This window comes from Gopherus flavomarginatus, chromosome 2 (genome assembly GCF_025201925.1).
Source record: "Gopherus flavomarginatus isolate rGopFla2 chromosome 2, rGopFla2.mat.asm, whole genome shotgun sequence".
In the NCBI taxonomy this organism is placed as follows: Eukaryota; Metazoa; Chordata; order Testudines; family Testudinidae; genus Gopherus; species Gopherus flavomarginatus.
Window position 1 is genome coordinate 118,337,394 of NC_066618.1, and position 26,322 is coordinate 118,363,715.

The 26,322-nt window shown below is 41.7% G+C and overlaps 1 protein-coding gene and 1 long non-coding RNA gene across 7 annotated transcripts in view; one reads left to right on the forward strand and one right to left on the reverse strand.

The window, feature by feature from the left end:
• The window catches only part of RECK (reversion inducing cysteine rich protein with kazal motifs), a 109,085-nt gene that overhangs the window by 80,371 nt on the left and 2,392 nt on the right, over positions 1–26,322 (forward strand). For all 3 annotated transcript variants that reach the window (XM_050938157.1, XM_050938158.1, XM_050938159.1), the window contains 4 exons: positions 1,259–1,451; positions 4,910–5,120; positions 9,732–9,805; positions 18,495–18,650. In XM_050938157.1, the coding sequence (XP_050794114.1) occupies positions 1,259–1,451; positions 4,910–5,120; positions 9,732–9,805; positions 18,495–18,650 (634 nt within the window). The remainder of the gene's footprint in view (positions 1–1,258; positions 1,452–4,909; positions 5,121–9,731; positions 9,806–18,494; positions 18,651–26,322) is intronic.
• LOC127043983 (uncharacterized) lies at positions 590–16,623 on the reverse strand. 4 transcript variants are annotated; one of them, XR_007772369.1, is made up of 4 exons: positions 16,406–16,613; positions 15,833–15,911; positions 8,868–9,006; positions 590–672 (listed from the first exon to the last, which is right to left on the reverse strand). It is a non-coding gene; the product is annotated as an uncharacterized LOC127043983 (long non-coding RNA). The 4 variants fall into 4 exon arrangements; XR_007772368.1 differs by having other exon boundaries at positions 596–672; positions 6,712–9,006; positions 16,406–16,623; XR_007772367.1 differs by lacking the exon at positions 590–672 and adding an exon at positions 5,957–6,836 and having other exon boundaries at positions 16,406–16,614.

The window sequence follows — 26,322 nt, forward strand, 5'->3', positions numbered from 1 at the left end:
GCCAATGCTTAAAGAAAGGAACTGAGTCAGGAGTGATCTGTGCCTTTTTTATCTGTAAAATAAAAACAATACACACTGTTGTAAAGCAATTATAACTTTTCTGGTGAAAGGCATATATAAGTGCTAAGTGTTGTTATATTGCTAGTTTGTGAAATCTCTCAATAGTCTCTGTCCAGTCCCTGCTGTTTCATTTTAACAGACAGTCAGATAATCTTTAAAAGAACATAAACAAAAATGTGGCGCTATACCACTGACAAGAGAACTAAAGTTGTGTAATAACTAAAATGCACAGCTCCCAATATTAGTGTCTGTCTATTTTCAGTCTATCAGCAAAATCTATAGAACACAGGGTAATAGGCCTCAGCGACAATTAGGGCATGCTCCACAAAATGATTGGCAGTATTATGAGCAGATAGAGGAGATTTGTAGAACAGCCATTTGGCTTTCTATCGGTACATTCATCAAACACTACAGGTTGGGTTCTCTACCCTTAGCAGAGGGATATCTTGGTAAGAAGGTGCTGCAAACAGTGGTTCCCATATAAAATTCCATCTAAAGCACTTTGTATAAAAAAAAGTATTTGTGTTAATTTATCTTTGCATCCTTTCCCTCTCTATTTTTGTCCTTTGCGGCTCTGTATTTCCGTTTAGTGATAGATTGGGGGAGATGTCACTGTCAGAAGAGAAGTTATATTAGGTATTAAATTTTTCAATTCTTTTTTTTCAATCCTAGGCTTCATATAGCATGTTGAACATAAAGGTCCAAATTCTATTAACTGATAGTTTTTAATGGTAATTGTATACTATCTCAAGGCAGCGTTGAGCTAGAATTGTGCAACATAGCTGTTTCTGTTCATAAAAATTCAGTCAACCTTTTGCTTTTGTTTGTTTTGGTATTGGTTCAGATGGGTTCATATTCTGACTTTTGCTTGAACCTATATTTGCAAAGTGTAACTCAGAAACTGATAGTTTTAGCAAGGTTTACCCCAAACCCACCACAGAAGACTTGGGGAGAGGAGGATTTGTATTTTGAATCTCATCTCAGGTTCATTGATCTTGATGAAATTTTATGCAATACTAGGTTTGTAATGAACCCTGAAACTAGATTACCTGAAATATTTTGTTACACACGTTTTCTACAACTCTACTTAGCCATACCTAGCTCTAAAGCTTGTGAAAGTACGCCAGAAGTTAATGTTCCCCTGGATATTTTGAGTTAATAAACCTACATAATGGGGAAATGTTATTAATTTATGCAGGTGCATACCAAAGCAGCAGGTTTGCTTAACGAGTTTTGAGAAGTTTGGATGTAGCCAGCATGAATGTGTGCCAAGACAATTTAACTGTGACCAGATACAGGATCCTGTTTGTGACACAGATAATATGGAATATAATAACTTGTGTACTTTGTACCAAAAAGGAAAAAATATATCATACAAGGGTCCATGCCAGGTATGAAATAGTTTTTTGCAATATTTACCAGATGTTCAGCAACATGCTTTAATGTTCCATTTTCATTTGCTATGTCCAACCAGAATTTATTTCTGGTTCACAAAAAGATTCTCATTAAAGTAATGCTTTCAAAAACATAGTATCTGAATTGGGGCACTCAAAAAAATAAAATATATATAAAAACAGGGTGGAAATCAAAGCAATTTAATCCAGATTTAAATAAGCAATCTGGAAACCTTGATTTAACTGATCAATTTTAATGATGTTTTGCATTTGTACTTTTTAGTTATTTTCTTAAAAAAATGTTGATTCTCATTGGTTGGTAACCATTAAAATTAATTCATTTGCAACTAAATATAGACTTTACACTACATTTGGGGCTCATTTTGCTAACCAGGAAGATACACATCTATACACATTTTATTTAGCTTAAATTAAATGTATTCAAATTCTTAATTTTTACTTTTTTATTATTTTAGAAAAAGGTGGATAATGTATTTCTTATTTACTAGATACATTTTAATATTTTTTTTCAAATTCTGGCTAGAAATTTAAATCTAATTAAAATGCACAAAATATTTTAATTTACAAAAAAAAACCTACCTTAAATATGCTGGAGAATAAGAAAAGGTTTTTTTTTTTTAAAAAAAGTTGGCATTTATTATTTTCTATAGTTGGTGAATTGAACTGATTGGTTTTGGTCACCATATCAGGATTTTAGATCTAGTAGAGCTCATCCTCACACCTATTTTCATTCATAGATTGGAAGAGCAAAACAAGCTTTCCTGGTTTTTCAACTGCCAATTGATTTCTTAACTTTGAATGATCCAGTCATCAAACTGAACTATTCTCTCTGCACCTGCTGAAGAGGCTACTGCTCTCAAAAGCTGGTGCCGGGTGCTTAGACAATGACTTCCAACAGTTCAGTGATATGCCTTATTTTAAACTTGGCAGAAAATATTTACTACCTAACATTATTTCTGCATTTAATTTAAATGATATTAATAGATTATAATAAGTTTGGCCTTAACATATGTTGTCTATTTCAAACTGAATTTGATTTTTAAGAAGGATTTTTTAAAAATTTAAATTGGATATTTTTGTTTCGTTTTTTTAAATCATGGATTTTTATCCACCCTGAAGTAAAATAAAAAGTAGGATTGAGTGGGCAAAATTTTGATTGCCAAGCCACATGTAAAATAAGCACTGTATATTATGGCCAGTTCTGTCAATTCAAAGTTTCATAACTGTGTTCACGCCTGGGCTCTGAGGACAAAACAAAAGTTTTAGGCATGATTATTTATGTATATGTTCTGATCATGTTAGCATCAGGTTTTGTCATATATTTTTCTTGTTAAAGAAAAACTACAGTGATTAGTTACAGTATCTTGGATAGCTAACTAAATATGGTGTTTGCTAGATAGAACAGAGTTGTTTGAATGAAATATGTTTTCTCTAAGTATATTTTCATACAGACTAACCACAGATCTTTTTAACTGATACATTTTTTAAAAAGCAATATATTGTATATATATTTTTGCCTTTGCTATCCTCCTCACTCACTCAACCCAGCTGTCTCTTCATTGCTTTCATGTATTCCATTATTTCTTACTACAGTTGTCTTATTCTGATTTATCTGCTTCTTGTGGCTGTCATGACTGGGATGTGGATGATGTGACCCAGTGGTCAGAGCAGGAGTTGGGAGTCAGGCCAGGTCAAATACCAGGAGATCATAGTCTGAGATAGGCCAGAGGGCAAACTGAGAGTTGACTGTCAGGAGACAGGCAGAGTCAGTTACTAGGAGATCAGAAGCAGGAGACAAACTTGAGAGCAGAGCTACAGATCAGTGGCGGTCAGGGTACCAGGAAGGGTAGCCAGCGGAGCAAGAGGCTAAGGAGGAAGCATTAGGCACACAGTCCAGAGCAAGGTGAATCCCAGTTGCATGGGCAACTTCCTGTTTTTACGCTGTGTATAAATAAGAGCTGTGGACCAATTAGGACCCTCAGCATTCCGCCAATCAGCTCCTAAGATTGGAGTCCTCTGAGTTCAGCTCCTATTCTGATGACAGTTAGCAGGTCCCTGGGTGGCAGGTTGGAACCTGGTAGCACCAGAGAGCCCCAGGTAACAGCGTTCATGATCCACTGTCCCTGACAGTGGCCTTGGAGTTCCTGGTTGGCTAGTTCTGTCAACTCAGTACCAGCCTCTGTTTATCTTACTAGAGAGATCTGCACCTGCCTGGTAAATCAGACATTTGTGTGGCTTGCTTTGTCTTGTTATGTATACAGACCAAGAATTCGTTGTAGATAAGACACAAACCAGCTTTGATTTTTACTACCTTAGAAGTTGTTTCAGCAGAGTTTTAATAGCTATGTCAAGAAGACACAGTCAGAAAGCAGCAAAGTTCCCTTTTACATTTTCTTATAACACTATTAAATATACAATAGGTATTTTTCTAACATTATTTAATATACATTGATCTAACACAGTTCATTATACAATTCTTTGCAAGGTGCACAAAGATCAAATGTCCATAATGATGTCAGCTACCTTTGATGCTGCTGGCAGAGGTATTATTGTCAGGGCTGTAGTCCCTAGCAAGGGAAGATAGAGTTGGGCTTGTCTCTCTTTTTTTTCCACTTGAGAGGACTCTGAGGATAGTGTGGAGTAACAGCTTATCTGGGAGTACTCTAGGGGGAACTTTGAACTCAATTTACTTCTCCCCTGGTCCAACTATTTGAATTTGTTGGCTTTTCAAGTACACTTTTCCTGAGTGTGTTGGTTTGTTTATGTTGATTTTCTTTTGGGGCGGCATTGGGGAGTTATTGTTAATTGGCACTAGTTCAGTTGGAAAAAAATGTATTTATTTTTATGGTGGTTTGTACGTATGCCTAGAAGGCATGATAGGGACATTTCTACAAACCGTAAAAAACAAAACAAAAGACAGACAAAAAGAGCAACAACAAAACCAAGTACGAAACAATATACATATGTTGGGCTGAAATCTGTAATAACAGTAATATATTTTACGCCTTTGAAGTAACCTCGTGTTTATAGTTTTAGATCTTTCTAAATCCTTTATTTTATAAAGTAATTTTAAGAACATGAAAAACACATCCAGAATTTGCTACTCTTCCCCCTTTGTTGTTGTTGTGCCTGTTTCCCAATACCTGATTTTTAACACCCTCATTTCCTGTCCCTTAACAGAAGTAAATCTTAGGTGCCTCTTAAACCTACCATAGTTATGTTCTTCTGTTGTCTTCTCTGGTAACTTATTCCTTTTGTTTATTATACATTGCATAAAATTGCATGGGCTATTTACTCTAGATTTCTATTACTGACTTTTGACACACTTTGCTAGCATGAGCATTGTATTCCTATCAACTTTAAAACTACTATAGGGTCATCCTAAAGTCTTGTCTCCAATGTAAATAACCCAAGCTTTTTGCACTCTTTTTCAGTCCTTCTGCAAATCAGTGGAACCAGTATGTGGACATAATGGTGAAACCTACAGTAATGTGTGTGCTGCCTATTCTGACCGTGTGGCTGTGGACTATTATGGACATTGTCAAGCTGTCGGAGTTGTCTCAGACTATAGTTTACAAACAGAATGCACGTCTGTTAAATGTCCTCCTCTTTCTGCAACTGGATGCAAACCAGTTGTTGCACCAGGTATGTTTGTTGCTAATGCTTAATCAAGGTATGACAGTGTCTGAAGGCTACTCATATAAGCAAGTGGGCATGGCCCAAAATGATATATTTGAAAAGTGTGTGTGAGAGAGAGAGACTTAATTAGGACTTATGTGGTGCATAAGCCTTCTGATAGACCTTTGTGTGGAGAGGATTTCATTAATATTGAAATGTGCCTTCAGACCTGCCTCCATTTCGCTGTACACCTATGGTGCAGATGAGTGACTTTTTCCAGTGTATAGCCAAGAGGGGGGTTTGAATATGAGCTGGCTGGCTGAGACTGAGCTGACATAAGGTATGTTCTGCTTGTGCAGAATCTGCTGCTATACCCATGGTCTGCATTGGTTTTCATTTGGTTTCTGTGAGAAGTTAGCTGGTATTTTTGACATATAATGCCCTGAATGGTTTGAGTCCTACTTCTTAGAAGGTTGCCTCTTTCTTAATGTGATCACTTGGCAGTTGTAATCATCTGAGGAGCTCAAGTTTATAGACCCTGAGTTAAATAGTAGGGGGCTTGTTGTAGGGCATTTTCAGCGAAAGCTGTTAGACTCTGCAACCTACTGGTCTTACTTATCCCTAATTTGTTATCATATTGTATGGTGATGGCCTCCTAAATCTGCAGGCAACCTTCAGTTATTTCTGGGAGATGTGTGAACTCCCCATTCATTCCAGTGGAGGGCTGATTTTGAAACCTAAAAGATGACAGTTCAAATGTTAACACTCTTAACTGTGTTTCGCTGCTGATGTTTGATCTCTTAACAGACTTTCATATCTCACATGGAGAATTGAATAGCAAAATAAATAACACATGGGCCACTATACTGATGGTATTACTCATTTTCATAATTTATGGATTCAGGATCTCCATTTTTATTTATTTATGGGGAAAGCTACCACTGAATTTCCAGTCTGCTGTGGCAAAATTCACAATCCAGACCGATCCAGCTTACTGCAGAATATGCATGGCTGTAATTAGACACACCAAAAATCATATTATTAAATATAAAATCTATGTCCTCTTCTGCATTAGAGTTCAGTTTTACTCAGAATGTGCTTTGTATTGAACTAGTGCTTCACTTGTATACATAAATATTTAGCTGTTGAAAATACAGTAGTTTTCCACAATCCGTAATGTGGATATTACATGGCAGTGCCAAACTGTATTTAAAATAGCAACAGCAGAAAACTACATTTTTGGGACAAGAAGGGGAATGTGCTTTATTTCAGAGTCAGAGCAGAGGAATGATAAAATGCCTAGTCACAAGGTAAAAATTTCAGCCACCATGCTAAAACCATTTTAGAGATTTGCTGTTTCTTGTGAGATCTGGAGGCTTCCCACAAAATGTCTGACTTATGTACTAAATATGAGTGACGTCAACCTGCTGTCTGCAGGACATTTTCATTGAATGTTATTTCTTAAAATCATTCCAGTTATTGCATTATCCTTGGGTATGTAAATAACTAGTGTTGGACTCAGTTTGAAGACTGAATCTTCCTTCCCATCCTAGACTTATCACCCTCTTCTCCAAAACACATTAGTACCTCACCCTTGGAGCCCTTTTGTGAGACATACCTTTTAAATTAAATCTCTGTATCCCGATGCCAGCTTCTTCTGCAGTCTACGCTTGTCACTGTTTTGATATTGTGACATGCTCCTGCATTCAACGGTGTGTTTTCACCAGGTGTCTCTGGGTAGTACTGCAGAGAAAAAGGCTTCGTATTAGCAGCTATCAACACTAGAAAATATTGTTGGGACGGCAAGGAAGTGGGGAAGCTTTCATAGACCTGCTGCTTTTACATCTAGTAATTTATGGGAAGATAATTTACAATGCCAAAGTAGTCCAGGATCCAAAATCTTTATGCATTTCATTCTCATGCTTCCATTGATCTGCAACATGGTCTATCTGCTTTTAGTATTGCAGATGTAGACATATGAATTTGACTTATTTGCTAAGAAATCAGGTGGACACTGGTGAAAGGGTACCATGACTACAGTAAACAAGAATTTTGAAATAAGTGCTTAATATTTCAAGATTCTAAGAGGAAGCTGAAAATTTAGAGATAATCATTAAGGCCAGTGTTTTCCAAAGGAGGTGCCTAAAATTAGACTCTCAGGCGTAATCTACACTAGCAATTTTACATTGGTATAACTGTGTCACTCAGGGGTGTGGAAAATCACTCTTCAAATACAAGCATAGAGCCAACGCCCATAACTTCAGATATAAAAATGATGCATGCATACAAATGGGAGGAATATATTCAGTAGATCATAATCTTTGCAAAGATATGTCACATGGCATATCTAACATAAAGCATATTCCAGTTAGGTTATGCTTATATGTCTATGGAAATATGCTTATACGTGTAGAGTGCAACATCAATTATATAATAGGATTCTTACTATCCCTTCAGGCAGGTTTGTAGTCAAGCAAATTAAAATGTTTGTGTCTCGTGTGTGTGTGTGTTTACATTCAATGTTAAATTTAATATGTGCAAGTATGGCTACATAATAGATATCCATATTTATTTTATTGCATGGAGAGCTTCAGCAGAAGGAGCCATCTGAAAAATGAGTATTCTCCTTTAACTGCCAAACAACTTTATAGAGATTTTGGTGTGTATGATGCATATTTGTCCCCATTTGTTGCCAAAGAGTCTTGGAAGTAACTCTTATGTCCAAGAATAATCTTTGTTTCCATTTTCATCAATAAGAAAGTATTGCTAAATATTTTGCTTATGGAAATTTGTGTGTAACTATCATAAATTGTACCCTAGAAATCTGAGCTTTAGCAAACAGTCCCCTCTAAGAATTACTTTAGGAAAGCTCACATACTCGGCTATTCTTCTCTAGCAAGATTTGTGATGAAAAGCAAGCCTACCACCTGTTAACAGTCACACTAGGTTGCTATCAGCCTTTTCACAGAAGTACAGGAGCTAACAGATCATACACGTTTTCATGCTACAGAAACCAAATAATTTAAATATGCAGAAGTAAAACGTTGTCAAAGTGTATGGATTGTAAGGAAGGATGGTCCAGTGGTTAGAGTGCTAGTCGGAGATTCTAGAGACCCAGATCCAGATCCCCCCTCTGCCGGACTTCTTATGTGATATTGGGCAAGTCACTTAGGGCCAAGTTTTTAAAGCTATTTAGGTGTAGGTGCCTTAATACCTTTAAAAATCTTGCCTTAGTCTCTTGGCATGTCTGTGCTTTTGAGCTGGGGGTGATTCCCAGCTCCAGGAGACATGGGCACTAGCTTTCATGCCAGCTAAAAATAGACAGTAGCCGCAACAGTGCAAGCGGTAGGAGGGGCTAGCCACCCTGATTACGTGCCCATTGGAGATGCTACGTGCATACTCGGGGTGGCTAGCCCCTCCCACTGCTTGCGCTGCCATGGCAACATTTTATTTTTGGTGTGCTAGCTCAATGAGAGCATGCACGAGAGTATGTCTCTTTTTAAGTTGGGAATCACACCCCCAACTCAAACTGTAGACATACCCTCTTGGTGCCTCAGTTCCCCATCTGTAGGATGGGGATAATAGGATATGTACGATCTCACAGGGGTTTTATGAGGATAAATGCATGTAAGATTGTGTGATGTGCTCAGGTGTTCATGTAGTTGAGGCTATTTAAATACCTAAGATAAATATATTATGATTTTTTTCTGAGGGGGGCAGAACCAGAAGTGGGGAAGAGGCTTTAGCTTTTATCTCAAGACTGTCTTTAGTCACCCTTCTGGCTCTTGAATTCTTCTTCGGAGTGTTCAGTGGTAATGGGGCAATTGGGTGGGACTGCAGAGGTGGTACGGAGGTCTGGATGAAGAAAGCTAGTTCAGGGAATGAAGTAACAGCAGCTCTGGAAGACATACACCTGAAGAGAGAGGGGAGAGTAATAGAGCCACAGTCAGAGGTAGGTGGTAAACCAAGAGCCCCAGGGAAGAGGTGGCTAACAAGGAAAACAAGTATAAGTGAATATAGATAATGTGAAATCTTAGAAGAAATCTGCCTGACAAGCCAAGAACCTAAATCCCAACATGCCGTAACTGTGTAAACAAGTTAAAATTGTGCATTTACACTGCAGTCTTTTGATTACACTAATTCTTTATGCAATCAAGCTCTTTCCACCTGCATCTATAATAGTTACAATAATCTGGTATCTTTCTTGCTGCTGTAGTTTTCCCCCATTGCCTCCATCCCAGTAGTTATTACAGACTTTTGGGTACGCCCTTTCCCGAGCTGTGCACATGTAGTGTATCTTGCCTTGTGACTTAGCATGTACTTGCATATTTTTGTAGCTTCATAGCAATGTGATAACATATTGAAGCGATTAGAAGTTGATCCTATGACTTGGCATTGAAATAGCATTTGATGCATGTGGGATTGGATGGTTTTTGAATTGCAGCTGTTAAACATCAAAATTGCACAGAAATTTCATAACCCAACCACTGACTGGAAAGGTCTGTTTTCATAAAAGAAACTTTGAGTTTGGGAGTTTTGTTACTGTGTGTATCATTTACCATTTAATTTTGACCTTCACTTGCTTTGAAGGATCTGATTAAAACTGAAGTGCAACCTGCTTTTGTTTGTGTCATGTAGGAGCCTGCTGCCCACTGTGTGCTGGAATGCTGAGAGTCTTATATGATAAAGACAAGCTGGACACTTTTGCCAAGGTAAAGAACTATAGCCATTTCCCATGTAAAATGGCTGAAAATTTTGAAGGGCAGTTTATGACAGTTGGTTGTTTTAATATAATTGGAGTATTAACCACCAAAAAAGTGTAATAAACCAGAAAGTTAAAAATACTCCGTAAGTGTTCCTTTTTCAAAGTTAGGAAGCATTTGTTTTGCTTTTCATCGTCTTAATAATTTGTCAGTATGTTTTAGTCATTAGTATTAAGGTGTAAAAATTGAACTGTAACAGAGAAGGTCCAAACAAATACTATCATGTGCTCCATACAATTTTACAATAGTTTTGTGATATAAGATTGCAGCAGCTTGAATCATTTAAATTGGAGAAGAAAAATACCTGTAAGAACATCCTGTCCATTCTGTACTAGTGATGGGATTGTTCCTTTATAGCTTTCAGAATTTGATGTAGTATTACTTAATATTTTCCTACTACTGCCCTGGGAAGTAGTAGGAAAATATATTCCGTTAATGTAGCTCTCTCTAAGTACCTTTACTCTGATATTTTCCTCTGCTTAATTTAGCCTCTTTCCTCCAGATACACCTCCTGAAAAAAATTCTTTAACTTTGATTGATTGTTTACACACTTCTGATACTTTAAAACTATGATAATTATCTAAGTCATTGTTTAGCCAAACTATTCCTAGTTAACTCTTTTTAACTTCCACATAAATAAGACTTCCTTCCCCTCCCTGTGTTCCTTTCTCTAAACCTCCAGTTTGGTGGTAATTTTTTCTGCCGTTGAGTGTCCGGAACTCAAGACAGCATTTGAGATGCAGCCTCCCTAATGCGGTATATAGAGGAGCTACGTTCCCTACGGGCCCATGGTGTGATGCTAACAATACCATTTGGTACCACCTCACATTGCTATATCTTGTGATAATGAGGTCTGGTATGAAAAAAGAGAACATTTTTTTCCCCTTTCAACACAGTGTTTCTCATTTCAAAAAAGACAACCAACAGATGAAACAGAGTAACTCCCCAACAACAATTGAAACTTGATATCAATATTTAGACAATTATGTGGAAGCTATGCTAATTATTTTCAAACATGCAATTTCTTCCTGTGATGAGTGTTCATATCCAGGATACAGTTTCTCAGTACTTTTCCAGAGTGTCTGCAGTATGCAAACAACCTCTTCTAAACAGTTGCTTCTATTTGTTGTACTCTCTGAGTTGAAGAAGAATAATTACAAAACGGCTTAATGAAACTGTCAAATAATGTAAATCCCAAATTTGACCCTGTAATTGTCCTCACTCGAAGTCTGGTTGGGAAGTGTGGTCTAGTGGTCACAGCCACAATCCCAGACTGCCAAGGGGGTTGTGGGGAGGGGAGCCTGGGCCTTCCCACTCCACTGGGCTCTGACTCAAGGCCCTTCGAGCTACCAGTAATCTGGAAACCAAGGCTGCCCTCCCTGGGCCTCTTCCTCTCATCTCCTGCCTGGGGTCAGCTCAGTTCAAGGCCTGCACCTGATGGGGAAATCCAAACCAAAAGAAATAAGAGGGTGTTACCAATGTCCAAGGTCACAGGATGCTTCCCTCTCTGGTTGTTTCTGCTGTGGGTTCTCCCTTCCCTCAAGGATGGTCCCTCTGGGCAGCGGTGTCAGAGCCTTTAGCTTTCCCTCTGTTCTGCTGGAGCTGTGTGCTGCAGGTCTGTTCATCTCCAGCTCTGCCACCCAACTGAGCTAATTCCCTGCCTTTTAATTCCTCTAACATATGGAGCATTTGCTGCAGGTGTGGCGGGGCAGGGCTGGCTGAGCCCAAAATAATCCCTTAACCTCTTGGTGCTCAGTGTGAGGTTTGTACACCACATCACAGACCCTAAAGGGAATCATGAAATACTAATAGTTCTTTGAGGAATGTCCCTATGAGTGCTCCACTTTTTTGGGCGTTTGAGCGCCCCTGCACTTCTAGTCATAGATTTAAGGTAGCAGTGCCCTGGTTGGCCACGCACACGCTGCTGCCAGCTTGTGCTGCTCTGAGTGGGTATTGCGTGCGCGCAGCCAACTGTCCCCAAGTTCCTTCTTTGCCACCGTTGGCTTCGGTCGGAACAACAGCAGCGCCTCAGAATAATCTTCCTCAGAATACTTTTTCCTTTCCTTTTTTGCCCAAAATTACCCCTTCATGTTAGCTGCGGGGTTCCTGTCTCTTTCCTTTCCTTTTAAGAAACAAAACAACCAGAGATACTCTTCAAACGGCTGTGCCTTGCTCCCTAGGCTTTAAATGTTGCCTCACCTGTAGACTGTCAATATCAGTCTCTGACGGTCACTCCCAGTGCGTTTGCTGCCTGGGAGACTCGTGTTACGCAGATGTGCCACCACAGCGAAAAGTTAACAGCAAGGACCAGAAAGGCTAGGGAACTCCACCTCAAACTGATGCTTTTGGAGAACTCCCTGCATCTGACCCTGAGCAGGGGACCTCTCCCCACTAGCTTGCTTACTCACCAGCTGCTGTGTCAGACATGGGATCCTCCTCTAAGATGACCACAAAGGATCCAGCCCCCATGAAAACAAAGAAGCGGTCACGCTCCTTCCCCCAGGGAGAATAGCCATGCAAAAAGCGATCTCTGACTGCTAAATCTGCCCCGGTACCATTGCCATGCAGAGCCTTGGACCACGTGACACCGGGTTCTTCCAGTGCAGAGGCAACCCGAGGAGCGAAAAACCCAGTGCGGTCTAGCTCTAAGACAGGCAGCCAGGGTAAAACTAAGCCTGTTCCCTCAGAGCCTAGAGAGCTGAAGCCCTCGGCACTGAGCAGTGCTATGGCACCACCTTCTGTTCCTATATATTCCAGCAAGCCCACAGCACTGGCAGCACAGACACTGACTAACCTCTGTGTGCCTCCTATGCCTGCACCTAACTTCCCGGTGCTGCAGCATTTCATTAGCGAGGCAGACCTTTTCATTGCCTCTACCCTGGGCACGCCTCTCTTAGGCACAGACAGCAGACCAGCCATGAGTCTTATGGCTACATCTGCTGGCTCAGCCCCTCCTCTCTCAAGCGATAAGGAGGATGAAGTGGCTGTAGGGATGGGCACCCCATGCCATTCATCGCCCAAACCTGGAACCTCAGGGCTACAATCCACAGTGTGGCAACCCCCAGGGCCTCAATGGATACCCTCCCCAATGGTCCTCCCACCAAACTGGGGCCCATGGGCTCTCTACAAGACTCTCAGTGTTCAGCCCTCTAACCAATCCAGGTCCAGAACACCAAGATCAGCTAGATCTATTTCACTGGTTGCCCCAGCTACCCCTGAAGTTGCCGGGGAGGAACAAGAGGGTAATGAGGACTTAATGGAGGGTGACAGCCTACCTCCTACCCATATTTCTTCATCGTCCCTGGAGGATACATTCATGCTTCCCTCCACACCGAGGGATGACTTAAAATCTTTCCAAGATCTATCCAAGCATTTGACTGATTCCCTAGGCATCTGCTTAGAAGAGCTGCTAGAGACACAGCATGAGCTCACTGATATTCTCCGTGCCTCTTCTGTGGCCACGATTGCATTGCCTATTAATTCTGCCATTATAGACCCAGCAAAAACAGTCTGGCAGACACCGGCCACGGCCCCACTTTCTTGTAAACATTCAGACAAGAAGTATTCCGTTCTGGATTCTGGAAATTATATGCAAGAGCTATTCCATCCCGTTCACCTCTATTCCACCAACCCACCACCCTTCCCTGTCCCTTCTCAGGGAACCTTCTCACAAGCACCTACTACAGCAGGAAATAAATCACCTCCTGCAACTCGGTGCTGTAGAACCTCTACCTCCCAAACACAGGAGGACCAGGTTTTATTCATACTATTTCCTCATCCAAAAGAAAATGGGCAGCTGGAGGCCCATATTGGACTTGCGCAAGCTGAACAAGTTTATCAGAACTCAGCATTACAAGATGGTTACCATTGCAACTGTAATCCCAGCATTGGAGAAGGGAGATTGGCTCTCAACTCGACCTCCAGGATGCTTATTTCCATCTTCCCATACATCCTGCACACAGAAGGTTCCTTCATTTCACAGTAGGCAGCCTACATTTCCAGTACAAAGTGCTCCCATTTGGACTTTCCACAGCCCTGTGAGTTCTTTCCAAAGTCCTTGCTGTGGTTGCAGCCCATCTTCACAGACAGGGGGTAACTGTATTCCTCAACCTAAATGATTACCTGTTGAAAGCTTCTGCATACCAACAGATGGTGGATGCTTTGTCACTCACTGCAACTCTGTTCAGAAGACTAGGCCTACAAATCATTGGCCTAATTCTGACCCAACAGTTACAATTCATAGGTGCCCACCTAGACTGCACCATGGCATTGGCAAGTCTACCCCCAACAACGCTTCCTGACATTAACAAACCTCATAGCAGCCATACAAAACAGCCTGCAGACATCCACCAGGTTATGCCTCCAACTTCTAGGACACATGTCAGCAACCACGTTTGTCTTTAAACATGCACAGCGTCATATGAGGCATCTTCAGGCATGGCTCCGTACAGTATACATTCCTCACAGACATTCCATTCACAAGCGACTGACCATGCCCACCACGATAAAGAACTTGTTATCCTGGTGGACAAACCATTCCAACATCTTCAGGGGTATCCCTTTCCAACGACACAGCCCATTAGTAACGATAATCACGGATGCGTCTCTCCTGGGCTGGGGGGCACACCTGTATGAACATACCATCCAGGGCAGATGGTCGTCCATGGAGTCGATGCTCCACATAAATCTATTGGAGCTCCTGGTGTTCCACAATGCATGCCATCATTTTCTGTCCCTCATTCACAACAAGACAGTGCAGATCCTTACAGACAATTTCGCCACCATGTTTTATATCAGTCGCCAAGGTGGGGCTCTATCTTACCTGCTCTGCACAGAGGTGGTTCACCTTTGGGAGTGGTGCATCTCCCACAACATAGACTTCAAAGCAGCCTACCTACCGGGAAGCCAAAACAGCACAGTGGATGAGCTAAGCAGAAACTTCTCCCAGACACACAAATGGGAAATGGACCCAGAAATCCTCAGCACTGTCTTCCAACACTGGTTTTTTTCACAATAGACCTTTTTGCAACACCCCACAATACCAAGTGCCCTCAATACTGCTCCCGGGCAGGACTTGGAGAAATCTCCTTCGAGGACGCATTCCTCATAAAATGAGAAGCATCTCTAATGTACGCTTTTCCCCCCAATTCCTCTGATCTTTCGTGCCCTTTGTAAGATAAAACGGGACAGATTCTGAGTAATCCTGATCGCACCAACATGGCCCTGACAAACCTGGTTTCCCTACCTCAGCTGGATGATCACAACACCACTGTGGCCCCCCCACTCACACCTCACCTACTCACACTGGACTCACGTCATCTCCGTCACCCTAAAATCCCGATCCTCCATCTCAAGGCATGGCTAATCTGTGGCTGACACCTCTGGAGGCAGGCTGTTCCACAGAGATCCGAGATGTTTTGATGAACAGCAGATGATTAATCACATGAAAAACATACTCAAAAGTGGTGTCATTTCTCCATATGGTGTGGAGACAAACAACTCTCCCTTCGAACGGCTCCATTACCCACAATACTTGAATATATGCTGACCTTAAAAAAATCAGGTCTTTCTATCAGTTCACTCTGGGAACACTTATCTACAATCACAGCTTTCCATTCCAAAGTAGATGGCCTCACTGTATTCGCGCATCCTCTCTCTAAACCCTTTCTCAAGGGTATACAGAATACTTACCCTACAGTCAGAGACCCTACTCCTATGTGGGACCTTAATTTAGTCCTCCGTACCCTCATGGGCAAACCTTTTGAGCTCTGGCTACCTGCTCACTATTGTACTTGTCCATGAAAGTCGCCTTCCTAGTCACAATTACATCAGCACGACAGGTTGGAGAGCTTGGTGCCCTGATGGTAACTTTACTTTACACCATATTCCTCAAGGACAAGATAATGCTTCACCCACATCCGAAATTCATACCTAAAGTGTCCTCATCCTTCCATCTCAACCAGGCCATCTACTTACCTGTATTCTTCCTGAAGCCACATGCTGTCAGCAGGGAAGCATCTCTTCGCATCTTGGACATTTGTGCAGCACTCGCATTCTATATAGATAGAACAAAGACATTCAGAAAATCCACCAGACTGTTCGTTTCCACACTGGAACGATCTCAAGGATTAACCATTTCCAAACAACAACTTTCAAAATGGATATCGGAGTGCATTCGATCATGCTACCATGAACGTGACCTAGAACCCCCCTCTAGTCTTCCTATGCACTCCACCAGGGCTATATCCACATCAATAGCCTTTCTTAAAGATATACCCATCATTCATATATGTAAAGCAGCTACCTGGGCATCAGCCCACACCTTCACCAGACATTACGCCATAGAGAAGCAATCAGTTGCTGATGCTCATTTCAGAGAATTGGTATTATCCACTGCTCAATAAACCTCTCCAAAGCCCCTCCATCCACTGAAGGGTACCGCCAGGGCCGGCTTTAGGCTGATTCCCCCAAATCTGGCCCCGCACCTAAGAAGGCCCCGTGCACTAAAGAAGAGCACCTCACTTAGGCACCTTTTTAATTTTTACTCACCCAGCGGTGCTCTGGGTCTTGGGTGGCACTTCGGCGGCAGGTCCTTCACTCGCTCCGGCAGCGTTTTGGTGGCGGGTCCTCAAGTGCCATGGAAGACCCGGAGTGAAGACATAGAGCACCGTCAGGTGAGTCGTCCCTGCTGGGGCCCCATTGAAATGATTCGAATCGGGCCCCTCATTTCCTAAAGCCAGCCCTGGGTACTGCTGCATAGTCACCTAAAAGTGGAGCCACCCACAGGGACATTCCTTGAAGAAGGACATAAGAACATAACATAAGAACTCACTAGGATTTGACTTCCACTGATGCCTTTTTTTCTCTCACTGCTTCTTTTACATGGTTGTTAAGCCACTGTGGCACTTTTTTTTTAGTTCTTTTACTGTGTTTCTTAATTTGGGGTACACATTGAAGTTGGGCCTCTATTATGGTGTCTTTAAAAAGCATCCATGCAGCTTGCAGGGATTTCACTCTAGTCACTGTACGTTTTAATTTCTGTTTAACTCACCCCCTCATTTTTGCATAGTTCCCTTTTTTTAAATTAAATGCCACAGTGTTGGGCTGTTGAGATGCTCTTCCCACCACAGGTTTGTTAAATGTTATATTATGGTCATTATTTCCAAGCGGTCCTGTTATAGTCCCTCTTGGACCAGCTCCTGCTCTCCACTCAGGACTAAATCGAGAGTTGCCTCTTCCCTTGTGGGTTCCCATACCAGCTGCTCCAAGAAGCAGTCAATTAAGGTATTGAGAAATTTTGTCTCTGCATTTCATCCTGAGGTGACATATTACCAGTCAATATGGGGATAATTGAAATCCCCCACTATTATTGAGTTCTTAATTTTGATAGCCTCTCTAATTTTTCCCTTAGCATTTCATCATCACTATCACTGTCCTGGTCAGGTGGTCGATAATAGATCCCTAATGTTATATTCTTATTAGAGCATGAAATTACTGTCCATAGACATTCTGTGGAACATGTGGATTCACTTAAAATTTTTACTTCATTTGATTCTACATTTTCTTTCACATATAGTGCCACTCCCTCCCACCCCCACCCCGCCCTGCCATGACCTGTTCTGTCCTTCCAATATATTTTGTACTCCACAAGGACTGTGTCCTCAGTCCACCAGGTTTTTGTGATGCCTATTATATCACTATCATTCTTTAACATGAGGCACTCTATTTCACTCATCTTATTATTTAGACTTCTAGCATTTGTGTACAAGCACTTCAAAAACTTGTCACTGTTGATTTGTCTGCCCTTTTCTGATGTGTCTGATTCTTTATATGACTGTTTCTCGTCTAATCTGGCTCTTACATTATCCTCATCCATCCTCTGCTCCTGACTGTAACCTAGAGAATCTCTAGTAATAGACTCTCCTCTAAGAGAAGCCTCTGTCCGATCCACGTGCTCCTCTGCAGCAGTCGGCTTTCCCCCATCTCCTAATTTAAAAACTGCTCTGCAACCTTTTTAATGTTAAGTGCCAGCAGTCTGGTTCCACTTTGGTTTAGGTGGAGCCCATCTCTCCTGTATAGGCTCCCCCCATCCCAAAGGTTTCCCCAGTTCCTAATTAATCTAAACCCTTCCTCTCTACACCATCGTCTCATTCACGCATTGAGACTCTAAAGCTCTGCCTGCATACCTGGCCCTGCATGTGGAACTGGGAGCATTTCTGAGAATGCTACCATAGAACTCCTGGATTTCAGTCTCTTCAGGCCTAAATTTGGCCTCCAGGACGTCTCTCCTACCCTTCCCTATGTCATTGGTACCTACATGTACCACGACCACTGGCTCCTCCCCAGCACTACACATAAGTCTATCCAGATGTGCCCAATAACAAAATATATATGGACACCACATCTTGAAGAACCACAGTTAATGGAAGATAAGTAAGTGTTCTCTTTCCCTTCACTTAAAGCTTATTCATTGCTTATATAGACTTGGTTTATATATATAGGATTTGATAATTTGGCTTAAAATGGAGTATGTTCAAACAACTTTTCTAGTATGAAATAACCTTATTATTTACATCTTTGAAGAGGACAAATGTAATTTTATTTTGTGTGAATAATAAAGTACTCAACCTTTTTCCAGGTAACCAATAAAAAGCCAATAACTGTACTTGAAGTACTTCAAAAAATCCGTCTACATGTTTCAGTGCCACAATGCGATGTGTTTGGATATTTAAGCATAGAATCTGAAATTGTGATTCTCATCATACCTGTTGATCAAAACCCCAAACCGTTGCAGGTAGAATTTATTATTATTTTCTTTAGTCAATACAGTTCCATTTTATTTCAATACAGGTTGTCATATTTACAATCTGTGCTATGTACCATTTATTTTTACTTTCAATTTACACTTGAAAAGCTACAGTGAAAAATGGCAAGAATAAAATGGAATTGAGTCTCATTGTTTTGTATTGGATGATGACTGTTCTGAGACTTCTGTGGTGATTTGTGCCTAAGAGTTTCTATTATAAGGATAAAGTGGAGGTGTTTAACACTTACTGTTTTTGTAAGAGGTTCTGAATATAGCTGTGCAAATAACCAATATTTCAGTTTGGTGCTGAATCAGAAATAAAGTTTCGTTTCAGGTCAAGCAAAATGTTTCATTTAGTTTTTATTTTATTTTTTTTAATAAAATTGAAGCAAAATTTTTAAAACAGTCATTTTGAATTAAATCAAAATGTTTCATTTTGACTTTTGGAACTTTTTTCTTTTATGGCTGAAACAATTTGGCAAATTTTGACATGAATTCCTGCAGTCTTTTGGTTGACACAAGTGTGAATTTTTCAGCAAAAAAAGTTTGAAAAATTTCACCCAGCTCTAGCTGTAGATGCTAGCGGAGTATGCTGGAGCACACAGCAGACTACAGCACATGGAAAAGAAAATACTACAAACTTTACATTGCTCCATTTTGCTGGAGTTTGTGGTATTTTGTAATTTTAAATACAATAAAATGCAATAAAATATAAAATTCAATACTTTAGTCTTCTGTGAATTATATCGCATAGCAGATAGGTCAATTGAGTAAAATACAAAAGAGTTTTCATTTAAAATTTCACAAAGAAAAAATATGTTTAGAAGAGTGACTGTCATGCATTTAATAAATGTGCTTTGGAGTATACATTTTTAGTATCAAGCCATTGGTCTGTTACTTAAAAAATGCACCTGGGTGTGTATGAATGTGTTATACCATGGTCTGTCTCCTCAGCTGCTGGAAATTGTCATAGCTCCACTGACTTCAATGGAACCATACCAGCTAAATATCTGCTCCTATATTTCTGGGACCATCACAGTTTTGATAGGGGGATCCTCTCTCTCTTACAAAACTAGCTATCAGTGGGCTACAAAGTCCCCAAATACTTTTCATAATATGTTAAAGGACATCAAGTCACTGTTTTGCCCCACCATAATAATGGTGTGACACACCTACTTTGTGCTAGCAAAGATATTCACACATAGCTGGGAACCCTAATCTCTATATGTGGATTAGTAAACCCACACAAAAGCCATTATACTATTTTGCTTGGAGCAACTCAGAACTGCTACAATAAAAACAAGCTTCAAATATATATTGCATTTCTTTTTCCTAGAACTGTTGCTTTATTCTGACATTCTTTTGATTAGGTTTCTGCAAGTCCAAAAAACCCCTGTACTTTTGTTAAGCGCCTTTCCCTGCCCCGATGACAGCACATTTTTATAATGAAGTTCCCTAAGGGTTTAGGATTCACACTGGCCAATTTGATGCTCTTAACTTGTGCGTTAACATGCATTATTTTAAGATGAAGGTTAATCTTTAAAATAAAAAAGGGGGAGTAGGTAAGAAGCAGCAGACTGGAATCCACATTTTCTGCTCGTTCTACAACACAAATATTGTTTGGGCAATTTCATTTCCTCAAATTGTTTGATTTAGGAAAGTCTGCCTCCGATTTCCTTTTTATTTTCCCAAACTCATTTTGTGTATTCAGTTTTGCTTCCTGTATGGGCCAGAGTTAAGTCTGTTCTAAGTGGACAGAATTTGATCAATTGCATTGAAGTTACACCAGTTTACACTGTGACTGAATCTGGCTTTACGTCAAAGTCATGTTGTCTAGCCTTGTCTATCAAGATACCTATAATTGCTAGCATTCTGTTGAATTTATCCACTTTTACTGACCATGAAGTGTTTTTTACATTCTGTAGTTAATGCTGCATCTAAATTTCCATTATAATTCCAATTTTTTCTTTGAGGAGTGTCCCTGTAGTGCTCCACTTTAGGTGTTCTTGCGCCCCTGTACTTGTAATAGGAGATTTGTGGTAGCAGTGCACGGTTGGGTTGCACATGCACGGTCCCTGTCTCGCACCGCTTCAGATGATTATTTAGCGCCGTGTGGCAAACCCCCCTCAGTTCCTTCTCTACCGCCTTTTGCTTGAGTCAGAGCACTTAGCAGTGCCTCTATGGCTACTTTTATTAGAATAGGTTTTTTTTTTCACAATTCACACTTTGTTCTTGTTGGATTATAAGTAACTTTCCTTTCCTGTTTAATTTTTTTTCTTCCTTTAAAAAAAATGTTTTTTTTCTCGCAGACTAGAAGATTAAGTTTATGTTGTTAGCCATTAGTAGGTAAGAATAATTGGTTTTCCCCTTTGGAGGGGGAAACATTTTTATGAGGTGCATGCCCAGTTCCCCAGGTTTTAATGCTGCCTCACGTGCAGCCTTTCTGTCCTGGTGTCAGATAGGCACTCTCAGTACGTTCGTTGCCTCGGCAAGACACACATCCCTCACAAGTGCTTGCATTGTCACAATCTAAAAGCCCAGACCAGGATGGCGAGAGACTTACAGTTCAAATTTCTCATGGTGGAGAAGTCTCTCTGGACAGCATTTGAGCCCAAATCACAGACCTCCCACCACCGCAAACATAGGTCCCCAACTGCTGACAGAGGCTCTTCCTTATCAGCTCACGTGAAAGACCAAGGTGGCCAAAAACTGAGCTCTAACTTCTGCAGCTCGGAAATCTGCCAAGAAATCATGTTCCCCAACCCAGCACCCGTCTCACCACTCCATCTAGATCTGCTCCTTCACTATCACGTGACGAGGATGAAGGAGAAATATACTCCTCTCACCATTCCTCTCCCATCTGTGTACCTACCAGATCAGATCCACCACAGAATAGGGGCTGTTATACTGGGCCCAAAGATCAAAAGTGATATGGACACCCATGGGATGCCACCGATGCCTTTTCAACCTCAGTGGCCTTATTGGATCCCATGGGTGGCATACCCCCCACAACACCGCAAACCTTCCAGTCTGCCCAGGGTGAGCACACGTCATTCCACCCTCATCTTCGGTACTGGTGACTCTCTGAGCTCCCAGAAGATGTGGCCAAAGAGGAGGAGGAGATTTTGGACCAGGAGGTGATACCAGGAGCCAATTTTTCATCATCTTCCCTTGATGACACCGTCATGCCCCCACCTCTCAACACGGTGAATGACTTGAAACAATTTCAGGACCTTTTTAAGAGAATGGCAGGATCATTGGATATCTCACTGGAAGAAGTTCAGGAATAACAACAGAAACTATTAGCAGCAAAGAGTCCTGTGGCACCTTATAGACTAACAGACGTATTGGAGCATGAGCTCCAATGCATCCGACGAAGTGGGTATTCACCCACGAAAGCTCATGCTCCAATATGTCTGTTAGTCTATAAGGTGCCACAGGACTCTTTGCTGCTTTTACAGATCCAGACTAACACGGCTATCCCTGTGATCCATAAACTGTTAGATATCCAACAGACCTCAACCTCTTCCAAAATCACTCTACCGATGAATGATGCAGTTATGGAACCCGCAAAATCGATTTGGCAGACCCCAACAACAATCCCATCTACATGCAAGAGGTCTGACAACAAATATTATGTGCCAGTGAAGGAAATGGAGTTCCTTTTCTCACACCCCACACCAAACTCTTTGGTGGTGGATGCAGTAAATGAACAGGGCAGAGAAACCCCCCCCCCCCCAAAACACACCGTATGACAGATATTGGAAGAGGCTAGATCTCTTCGACTGTAAGACCTACTCCTTGGCAACGTTACACCTCAGGATTGCCAATTACGAGGCATTACTTGCCAAATATGACCATTCAAACTACTCAAAGTTGTCAGAATGTATTGAATTCATTCCAGAAGAGAAAAGAGAACAGTGTAGGACCATAATCTCTGAAGGACATCATCTTGGCAGAACAGCATTGCAGGCTGCATTGCAATCTGCAGACTCCACAATATAGTGGGTAGCCACAGAAATAGTGATGAGGCGAGCATCTTGGTTGCATCTCTCTGGGTTTCCCAGAGAGGTACAATTGATGGTCAAGGATCTCCCATTTGAAGATTCTAAATTGTTTGCTGCCAAAGCAGATGAATCTCTCCACACACTCAAAGACTAAAGGGAGATGTTAAAGTCCCTGGGCATCTACATGCCTAGAAACAAGGAAAAGGAGGGCAAGTATTATGCCTCACAAAGATTCAGGTCTACATCTTATGCGCAATCACACAGATAATATGTGCAACAAGGGCAGAAACAGAGAACTACAAGGAGACCGCCTCCACTTCAGCCTTCTATGTCTCAACCACCATCGAGACCGCAGTGTTGAGACTTTGGTCAAAGGTCCAAGACCCCCACAACTTCAAGTGCTGGAAACACCTGTTATCTCCCAGCCATTCAGATTGTCTCACCCCTTTTTACCCAATCTGGCAGGCTCTCACATCCAACAGATGTGTACTAGATATAATCAAGTCTGGGTATTCCATCCCATTTATCTCCATCCCCCGTACCCATCTTCCTTCCCCATCCCTCTTCAGGGACCCCTATCATGAAGATCTACTGTGACAGGAGGTAACCCACCTCATACATCTAGGTGCTGTAAAACTGGTACCAACAGAACACAGAGGGAAGGGTTTCTATTCACATTATTTCCTCACCCAGAAAAAAACTGGATGGTGGAGACCCATTCTCAATTTACGAAGACCCAACAAATTCGTGAAGACCCAATACTTCAAGATGGTCATGTTGGCAACCATAACTCCAGCACTAGAAAGGAAGGCCTGATTCTTGGCCCTCGACCTCCAGGATGCACACTTTCATTTAACAGTACATCCATCACATCAGAGGTTCTACAGATTTTGCTCCAGAAGCAGATCATTTTCACTAGAAAATTCAGCCTTTCGGCCTATCCACTGTCCCATGAGTATTGTCCAAGATTCTTGCAGTGGTCATGGCTTACCTCTGCAGACAGGGAATTATGATATTCCCATAATTCGATGACTGCTTACGGAAAGCATCAACATGACGAGCGCTAGAAGCAAGGTAGCTCTCTTCACATGCCTAGGCCTACAAATGCACAAAAATCAACACTAACTTTAGGGCAAAAACTAGAATTCATCGGAGTCTACCTCAGTTCTCCAGAGGCTATGACTTCTCTACCATGACAGCAATTCATTACTCTAACCAGTCTGATCTCCTCAAAACTAAACAGCCCTCAGATAATGGCCAAGACTTGCCTACAACTGCAGAGCCACCTGGCTGCAATGACATTCGTCATCAAACGTGAGGTTACACGTGCAGTGTCTGCAAGCCTGGCTCCAGACAACCTACACTTCTTTCAAACACAGCATGAACAAACACCTCACAATACCAAACAAAGTAAAAGACTCCCTACCAAGGGCAACACGACCAGACAATGTTTGGACCAGGGCCTTCTTTGTCCTGAATCCTCCAACAATGATGATCATGAAGGATGCCTCACTACTAGGTTCGGTAGCACATCTGAACACTCATATTATCTAGGGCCATTGGTCCCCATCAGAATCCCTCCTGTGTATAAAGCTACTGGAACTACGAGCCATTCGCAACGTGTGCTCCCATTTCCTGCCCATAATCAAGAACAAGACCATAAAAATCCTCACAGACACTGCTGCATGCATATTCTATATAAACCAGCAAGGGAGGAATGCTCACACTCCCTGTGCATGGAAGCTATGCTACTCTGGAACTGGTGCATCAGTCACATCATCAACATCTCAGCCTATTACCTACCAGGATGCCAAAACACCACTGCAGATGCACTGAGCAGGAGCTTTTCTCAGGACCACAAGTGGGAATTAGATATACGGGTTCTACACAACTTATACCAAGATTGGGGGTTCCCAACTATAGATCTCTTTGCAATGGCACACAATGCCAAATACTCTCAATTTTTCTCCAGAGCAGGTTTGGGCCTTCGCTCCATGGGCAACACCTTTCTTATCAAATGGGACGCTCCTCTCCTATATGCCTTCCCTCCCATCCCGGATAATACACAAGATCACATTGGACAAGTCCAAAATCATTCTGATAGCCCCCAGGTGGCCATGACAAATGTGGGTCCCTTCCCAAAATGGTAGCATGCACACCACACACCCTTCCTCTTGTACCCTGTCTCCTCTCTCAAGATGCAGGCCAACTTCTTCATCCGAATTTAGAAATACTCCACCTCAAAATGTGGCTACTCTATCGCTCCAAGGACCTGAAATGACCTGCTCAGAGGAAGTGAAGGACATTCTACTAAATAGTCACAGACCAGCTACCCATCATACATATTTACACAAATGGATACAATTCTCTACGTGGTGCCAAAATAAACAAATCACAGCGGTCTCCTTCCCTCTACCTTTAATTCTAGACTACATACTAGAACTAAAGAAATAGGGCCTCTCCATGAGCTCAGTCGGGTACACCTCTCAGCCATCACAGCGTTCCACCAAAATATACAACATTTACTGATTTTTTTCGCTCACCCAGTCATCAAACGCTTTCTCAAAGGACTCATCAACATTTACCCTGAAGTATGAACCCTATCTCTGCTATGGGATCTTAACCTAGAATGGTGGAGCCTCACCAGAACCCCATTTGAACCGCTAACGATATGCTCACTACTTCACCGCTCAGTGAAGGTAGCCTTCCTCATCGCCATTACGTCCACCTGGTGGATGGCAGAGCTAGGGGCCCCCATGGCACATCCATTATACGTGATATTCTTAAAAAATAAAGTTGCCCTATTATCTCATCCCAGGTTCTTACCTAAGATTGCCTCCTCTTTCCATCTTAACCAACTCATTCACCTCCCATCCTTCTATCCAACCCCCCATGGGAATAGACAAGAGTCCTCACTTCACATCCTAGACATACGAAGGCCACTAGCCTTTTATATAGACAGAACAAAGACTTTTCGAAAGTCACCAGAATTATTCATCTCCATCCCAAAATGATCAAAAGGAGACACCGTATCTAAATAGAGACTGTCCAAACAGATTTCTGTGTGCATCAACTTGTGCTATTGTCAAAAGCATCTTCAACCCCAGTGGGCACCCACACACATTTCACCAGAGCTTTATTGGCTTCGATAGCATTTCTTAACAGTGTCCTCATTATGGACATCTATAAAGTGGGAACTTGAGCCTCAGCCCATACGTTTACAAAACACTGTACATTAGAACAACATTCAGCATCTGATGCGCTATTTGGACTTACTGTATTATCATCTACCATGACTTCAACTCTGAAGCCCCTTCCTTCCACTGAAGAGCACTGCTCTGAAGTCACCTGGAGTGGAGCACCCACAGGGACACTCCTCTAAGAAGAAGAGGAGAAGATTACTCATCCTGTGCAGTAACTAAAGTTCTTCGAGTTGGTTGTCCCTGTTGGTGCTCCACTACCTTCTCACCTCCCCTCTACTTCACATTACATACTCTGCAGCAGAGAAGGAACGGGGGCAGGGGTGGGGGTTGGTCACACGGTGCTAGATAGCTGAAGCAGCGCAAAACTGGGACTGTGCGTGTCTCACCCAATCAAGCACTGCTGCCACAAATCTCCGATTACAAGTGCAGGGGTGCAAGAACATCTAAAGT